Genomic DNA, 8,489 nt, shown 5'->3' on the forward strand with positions numbered 1-8,489 from the left:
CTACACAGAGAAACCCTGTCTCGAAAAAAAAAAAAAAAAAAAAAAAAAAACCGAATAATAAGGAAAGATTTGCCACATTATTTATTTATTTATTTTTGGCATTTCCACAGCCAGGCATTGAGGCTCTTGGCTGTAACTCCAACCCATAGAAGGTGAGGATAAGATCACTGTGGAGCTCAGGGCCAGCTTGAGCTCCATATCAAGTTCAGGCGTAAGTCAGTAATTAAGTGACAGGGAAAAGGCCATGGGGATGTCTGCATAGTGTTCGGATAGCAAGGGAAGTAGCACCCCACTGGACACGAGAGAGGGCGTGTCACAGGGAATTTCCAGCTTGGGAAGCATGCTTCTTACTTAAAAAACTGAGGTCTTCTCCTTTAAAATTGTGTGTATATATAGTCATGCACACACAAGGACATTCTCAAGGGAGCAATGAATTGCTGCAGGACTTTTTTTTTTTCATTTTTAGAACCTTTGATTTTGAAATAAATTTCAAGCTTTAATAAGACTTTCAGGAACGGATGTGTGGAGTCCAGTATGCCCTTGTCCTGCCTCCTGCCTCTCACGTTATACATGGCCCTCGGTAAAAGTCGCATGTCATCATTGTTACTCATCTTAATTAACTTTGCTAAACCATCTTAAGAATATGCTAACATCTTGGTGATGTTTTACTCCTGAATACTTCCTAGGTGTCCTAAGAACAAGGTCATTCTTTAAATACCCACAAAAGAATTGCTAAGTTTAGGAATCCAACATTAATGCAGTGCTATTGTTGTTCATATGCAATTTTAGAAGTTGCCCTAATAATGACATTTTCTTTGCAGTATTATCATGTTGCTTTAGCCTCTTTTAATCTGGGGCATTAACATAGCCTTTCTCTTTTATGATGTTCATGTTTGTTTGTTTGTTTTGTTGTTTTTCAAGACAGGGTTTCTCTGTATTGTCCTGGCTGTCTTGGAACTTGCTCTGTAGACCAGGCTGGTCTCAAACTCAGGGATCCTCCTGTCTCTGCCCCCACCTCCATTCTCCCACCCTCAAATCCAAATACTGAGATTTAAGGTGTGAACCACCATGTATGTTCATGTTTTTGAAGACTATAGGATCTACTTTGTAGAATATTCCTTAATTTATAATTGTCTAATTTTTCCTCAGTTTAGTGTACATTCACTTTATACCTTTTGGGCAGGAATTTCATATAAGTAATGTATATCTTTCTCAGGCAATCATGTAAGACAATGTATAATATTGCTTTGTCCTACATCAAGAATCTCTTGACTAGCACACCTTTAATCCCAGCACTCGGGAGGCAGAGGCAGGCGGATCTCTTTGACTTCGAGGCCAGCCTGGTCTACAGAGTGAGTTCCAGGACAGACAGCCAAGTCTATGTAGAGAAACCTCGTCTCAAAAAAAAAAATAAAAAATAAAAATAAAATAACTAAATATAAAATAAAAGGAACCTCTTGGTTTTTGCTTTTTGACACCAAGTTGTGTTTTGTAGACCACACTGACTTGTGTCACTCTGTAGCCCAGGCTGCCCTTAGATTTGTGTCAATCATCCTGCCCTGGCCTCCGGTGCTGGGATTGCTGGTGTGCACCACCATGCCAAATCTCAGCATTAATAACTGTGCCAAGATGGCACATGCCATAATTCCATATCATAAAGTTGCATTTCTTCTATCCATAATCGAGTGGTCTGCAGAGAGATTCTTTGAGACTAATTGTCTGCTTCCTGTCAGACTTTAACATAGCAATTTAAAAGTGTGCCTGAAGCATTTTTTCCTATCCTAGTTCCACAGTCTTGCAATCTGTATTTTTTAGGTTGAGGCACAGTCTGTGGGAAACATTGAGAGAGTATTGTTCATGTCTGTAATTCCCTGTCTTCCTTCGCGGCTGCCCTTTTGTCTCGTAGATGATTCTACGCCTGCGCCTGATGAAGTGAGCACATTGACAGCCATAGCACTTTTCCTGTGGTCTGCCAGCACTGAGATAATAGGAGTGCAGTCCCTGCAGAACGGCTGCATGAACAGATTTAAAAGTGCGCTGAACTCATGTGACCCATGGGTGAGTTACCCTTCAGCAGGCCACCGTGTCAGGAATTTTCAGATGAGCTCACTAAGATGTGACAGGTGCAATAAAATGTTTATAGTGTGGCTTTATTTTTCAAATCTTGTTTATTTATTATTGGGTGCAAATGTATGATGTGTATGTGTATGTAGGGGTACCTTGTGTATCGTCACCACAAGCATTTTTACCTGCCAAGCCATCTGGTCAACCTGTAGTATGGCTTTAAATTGAAAAAGTGTTAGAGAACTGTGTATTTAAGCACTAAGAGTGATATTTGTAGATGCTCCCCTATGTCTGAAATATTTTATTAACCCTGGCCATAACTGGTAGAGACTTTACATGGGTTTTGTTTTTCAGTATTTATTTCAGTGATACCAAGAATGTTAAAGAATAAATTTACATTATTGCATCTTTTAATGAACATTTTTATTAGTTTATTTTGTCAAAATCCAACTTAATGCTTCTCAAGCATGCCACACACTAGGAAAAGAAAATCAGTGCAGAATATTCCTGGCCTCCACCTTGAGCTTCCTTAAAGTCTCTCTATTTATAGCTCAGAGACCTGTATTTTCACAATGTCCCTAACACTTTTCTATGTCCAGAGAAATTTGGTAGTTCATTTTCTAACAAACCACTGAAATACATGTATTTCACTCTTTGTCCCACACATCAATGATCAACCCCCTCCATTTTTTCCCATCTTAAAAAAATGTTACTACTGTAGTAGGCAGGGTGATACATGCTTTTAATCCTAACACTCAGGGGGAAGAGGCAAGCAAGCCTATCTCTACAAGTTTGAAATTAACCTGGTCTGCATAGTGAGTTCCAGGCTAGTTGTAGCTATATAGTGAGAAACTGCCTAAAAAAGTGGAGGAGGGAGTTAATATGTTACTATAAACAGTTGTTTCCAAAGAATTAAATGGGGTTGATGTAACTAAATAGTGCATTTTTGTAGCTTTATTTCAGATCAATCCTTTATTAACCTCCCTGACTACATGGCATTAAAATCAGAGAGACAATTATATATTAAATTATATATTAAAGAAAGAATTGAAAAGAAATCAGATGTTCCAGTTTCTAGCTTTCCTACACAGTAGAAATATTTGTTATGTAAGGATGATGATTTAGTAACTCATGTATAAGGCATTTCTTTAATCTCCACTTTTATTTAGTTGGCATTAAGTTCCATTGTTCTCCTTTTTCATGTTGAGGTACAATGTGATTGTCTAGCCAATAAGATCTGCGACATGTATTGATTGAGAAAATCACTCTCTTCCATAGGTTCAAGCCAAATGCTACCAGCTTCTCCTCTCCGTCTTCCAGCATTCCAATCGCGCCCTTTCAACTCCCTACATCCATTCATTAGCCCCGCTAGTGGTTGAAAAGCTAAAGGCTGTCGAAAGAAACCGACCAGCCAGTAACACAGAACTTTTGGCTGTCCAAGAAGGAATTAAAGTTCTTGAAACATTGGTTGCTCTTGGAGAAGAACAGAACAGTAAGTGTTTACTATTAAAAGCCACTAGTCCAAAGTGAAGACCTGTATTATTTATGAATCTCAGTGTTAAACACAGGCTTTGCAACCATGTGTTTCCCAATAAGCAATTACAGTCTGAATACATAATATATCTGCTCATGTTACTAACATAATGTATTGGGTTTACTTATATTTATTTTTTATGAGTGAGAAGTCACAATGAATTACTGAGGGCATTTTTACACACTGATTTTGTTTTTAATTTTCTAGGAGTGTGTTTTTAAAAACTAGGAACATACAGATATTTAATAGAATTTTTTAAATAAAATATGATTTACATAACCCTTATGTTATAACCAGGGAAGTGTAAGTACCAAGCATCATAAGATACCTCAGAATTTGATACTATTTTTTTTTTTGCTTCATGATTAATGCAACATGCATTTATTGAACCAGAAATGCATATTTTTTTTAAATGTTTTTTTGAGACAGGGTTTCTCTGTGTAGCTTTGTGCCTGTCCTGGATCACACTCTGTAGATCAGGCTGGCCTCGAACTCACAGAGATCCACCTGGCTCTGCCTCCCGAGTGCTGGGATTAAAGGAGTGTGCCACCACTCCTTTATGTGCCCAGCCTTTAAATGCATACTTTATACACAAAGTATAAGCTTTCTGTATACTTAATAGATATACACTAAAATGTTATTTTTTGTTTGTTTGTTTGTTTTGTTTTTTTTTCGAGACAGGGTTTCTCTGTGTAGCTTTGCGCCTTTCCTGGAGCTCACTTGGTAGCCCAGGCTGGCCTCGAACTCACAGATATCTGCCTGGTTCCGCCTCCCGAGTGCTGGGATTAAAGGCGTGCGCCACCAACGCCCGGCTAAAATGTGATTTTTTTAATTGTTATGGAAAAGCTAAAATTTTCAGCAAATACCTTATGATTGAACATCAAGCTGCTCCCAACTTTCAAGATTCACTTCCCTGAGCCAGGGACTAGCTTGGTGACCAAGAGCTCCCCTGCGTGTTCAAGCCCTAGGCTCCATGCTAAGCATGGGACTGGGGGCAGGCCAGGGGTCTCATCTCTGTCTTCATGCTAAGCTTAATTCTGAATTTGGGCAGCTGTTGAGGAATTGAAAGTCAGGTTAGACTTCAACTACTGAAGGACAGTAAGATCAGGGCTAGCATTACAAAGTGAATAAGGTTGAGTCCTATTTATAAAATTTATAGTTAGTAAAATAAATACAATAAAGTTACATCATACTTTCTACCCAAGTAACCTATGTTACTTTCTGTAACAGTTTCTTCAAAAACACAATCTTTTCTTCCTGTCCCTTTTTTTTTGGTTTTTCAAGACAGGTTTTCTCTGTGTAGCTCTAGCTGTCCTGGAACTCACTTTGCAGGCCAGACTGGCCTCAGACTCACAGAGATTCTCCTGCTTCTGCCACTGAGTGCTGGGATTAAAGGCGTGTGCCACCACACCTGCTGAATGTCTTTGACAACACTTCATCGATCCCTGCTGAAGACTGAGCCCATGGCTTCATGCCTGCTGAGCACATGATCCAGCACAGAACTGTATCTCCAGTCACACAATAGCTTTTCAAAAGTCTCTACTATTTTACAATTTGCTGGGAAACTTTTTGTTAAAAGAGAGCACATTTGCAAAGAAATGAGAAAAGTTAATGATAATTCTAAACCTACAGGTTTACCCTCTTGGAATCATGTGACTATATAAAATTTTTGAAAATCTAAAAGATACTGCCATTAAATTAGTATCACTCATTCATTAATTCATTATTTGTACACTCCTAGTGTATGTAATCCTATCTATTTACAAGTGATTTTTACCATTTTTACCCCTGTGAATTGAGATCAAACCCTTATGCTAGGTAAGCACTCTTATCACCTAGCTACATCCCCAACCCTCCTTTACTTTTCTAAAACATAAATGTCTTAAATTTTAAGTTAAAAAATTAGATTGCTCCAAGTCTTGCTGTGTTCTAAAACACTTATAATCTAAATAAAACCATGTTTATTATTGGCACATCTTACTAATACTGCAAATTGGTCTGATTTGAGAGTGGAAATTATAGCACTTTAGTGGTATCAATGTTTTATGCCTTTATTTTTTTGAAAGAGAGTCATTTAGTTCAGGGACATGGATGGGGCCTGGCTGGCTATTAAACTGTAATTGCACAAGTAACATACATTTTCTGTTATATATTATATTGTTCCTGTTAGCAGTGTCAAGCTGCATTCTCTCCAATCAGACCATCTTTGCTGTCTTTTGTTACAGGAGTCCAGTTACTCGCTCTTTTAGTGCCCACTTTGATCTCTTACCTGCTGGATGAAAATTCTTTTGCCTCAGCAAGTTCCGTCTCCAAAGATCTCCATGAGTTCGCACTCCAGAACTTAATGCATATCGGACCTCTGTACCCACATGCTTTCAAGACGGTAATGGGGGCCGCTCCTGAACTGAAAGTGCGCCTAGAAACTGCTGTTCGAGCCAGCCAAGCCAGCAAAGCCAAAGCAGCTGCCAGGCAGCCGGCCCCTGCCACACATTCTGCACCGACAATTAAGCTAAAAACAAGCTTTTTTTAGGGTGTTCTTCCAGTCCTTTTTTTTTTGTATTTATATTTTAGGTAGTGAGTGACAACCTCTGCATCATTCCAGACTATGGATTGTTTTATTTGTATATTGGAATTATAATGCTTTGAAGTTGATTGAGTGAAATAGTGTTCACACCTCTTACTGATTTTTAAAGATCATGTGGTAAATATATTTCCATTTTTATCCTAATGATATCTATCTTTTGTTGACTTTTTTGTTGTTACTGTTTGGGAGTTTAGGTTTTAGTTTGGGTTTTGTTACTGGTGATTGGACTCAGAGCCTTGCTCATTCTAAGCATGTGCTGTGCTGTGGCATACACCCCTAGGCCCTAATTAACTTATTTTTGTAGACACCAAGCCATGGTCTTTTAAATGTAAATGCTAAAATCATAATTACATCATGTAGTTGGGCAGCCTTTGGGTATTATCAGGAAAATAAAATGACTCAGACTTTAGCATTTGTCATGAAAATTTAATTGAAAAGCAAACAGATTGCAAAATTTGACGCCACTCAAAAAACAAAAAAAAAATCTTTTTTTTTTAAGATTTATTTATTTATTATGTATACAGAAGAGGGAGCCAGACCACATTACAAATGGTTGTGAGCCACCATGTGGGTGCTGGGAATTGAACTCAGGACCTCTGGAAGAGCAGTCGGTGCTCTTAACCTCTGAGCCATCTCTCCAGCCCCAAAATCTTTGTTTTATAGAAAAAATAGTAAGAATAAAATCACATTTTCTAACCATTTCATCAAATATCCTTATCTTTCTGATGAACCTTTAACTCTCACATTAAATGTCTAAATTATGCTTTGTGTACATACATGTTGTTAACTGAACTGAAATTCTCACCTACAGATTGACTAAAGCATTTTGAATGTGGCATGCTATTCTACTTATTTTTAATGGCTAAAATTTGTCCTGCTTCATACTTTGTAATTACAGAGCCTCAGCTTCTGACTGTGGTAGTTAGTTTCATTCATCAAATATTTACTGAGGCCTGCTGTGGATATGGCATCAAGCTAAGTGCCTGAGGGCACACGGAGAGAATTACAGGTTAGGTGTGCCTCTCATGCCATGGGAATTTACCATGCAAAACAGGTAACTGGGTACATGAATGTCATCACACCAGTCAGCAAATTTTAATCACCAGCTTTACCAGACATGTAGTTTAGACTTTTTTTGTTTGTTTGTTTGTTTGTTTTGTTTTGTTTTTTGAGACAGGGTTTCTCTGTGTAGCTTTGCGCCTTTCCTGGAACTCACTTGGTAGCCCAGGCTGGCCTCAAACTCACAGAGATCTACCTGCCTCTGCCTCCCGAGTGCTGGGATTAAAGGCGTGTGCCACGACCGCCTGGCTAGTTTAGACTCTTTATCAACAAAGGAGTGACTTTCCTAAACATTTAAAATACTAATGCTATTTGAAATATGCTGCCTGCTGCTTATTCTCTCATACTTGTACCGATTAGCCCATCTTGGTCTTCTAGACACCTCAGAAGGTATCCATCTCGCTGGTTTTCTGACTGACTTTTCTTTCTACAGGGTTGATTTTAATTTCAGACTCAGGCTTCCAATGTTTATCTTCTTGCTTCTTTTGTTTTTATTTTTGGTAAAATTCTATTAAAATTATTCCTCATGTCATGTAATTTCAGTGAATGTGTCTGGTTCTGGCTGGGGATGTTTTCAATGGTGGATAACTTCCCTAGTGTGTGCAAAGCCCTGGACTCAGTCCCCCGTACTGGGAAAATACAGTACAGTTTAGTGGCATTTAGTAAATTCACAGCAACCCTCAACAGTCACACAGTTTTGTTGCTCCAGAGAACCCTGCATCCTTTGAGTGATCTCATAGTCTCTTTCTTTTTTTTCTTTTTTGGTTTTTTGAGACAGGGTTTCTCTGTGTAGCTTTGGAGCCTGTCCTGGAACTCACTCTGTAGCCCAGGCTGGCCTCGAACTCACAGAGATCCGCCTGGCTATGCCTCCCGAGTGCTGGGATTAAAGGTGTGCGCCACCACCGCCCGGCCATAGTCTCTTTCTTTCCCCGAGTCTTAGGCGGCCACCTCCCATCTGCTATTTCCATGTGTGGACATGTATTATATGGAGTCATGTGTTCTTTCATGACTGGTTCCTTGACTCTTAGATTTTCAAGGATCATCCATCCATCAATCCATCCATCCATACTGTAGTGTGAATCATCCTGTCACTCTTTTTTAATGGCGGAATACTCTTCTGTTGTATGTACACATTTTCTTTATCTGCTCATCACCGAAGGACACTCAGGCTGTTTCCACCTCCTTCCTCTTCTGAATATCATGTAAGTAATAATGCTCTGAACAGTTATGTACAGAATTTTCCATGAA

General features: G+C 38.9%; 1 protein-coding gene across 1 annotated transcript in view; it reads left to right on the forward strand.

Moving 5' to 3' along the window:
- Positions 1-6,680, forward strand: part of Heatr5b (HEAT repeat containing 5B) — a 79,791-nt gene extending 73,111 nt beyond the window's left edge. The window contains 3 exon segments of the mRNA XM_028873325.2: positions 1,907-2,058; positions 3,343-3,556; positions 5,824-6,680. Coding sequence (XP_028729158.1) covers positions 1,907-2,058; positions 3,343-3,556; positions 5,824-6,128 — 671 coding nt within the window. The 3' untranslated portion in view covers positions 6,129-6,680.
- Positions 6,681-8,489: the final 1,809 nt, after the last annotated feature.

This window comes from Peromyscus leucopus, chromosome 22 (genome assembly GCF_004664715.2).
Source record: "Peromyscus leucopus breed LL Stock chromosome 22, UCI_PerLeu_2.1, whole genome shotgun sequence".
In the NCBI taxonomy this organism is placed as follows: Eukaryota; Metazoa; Chordata; class Mammalia; order Rodentia; family Cricetidae; genus Peromyscus; species Peromyscus leucopus.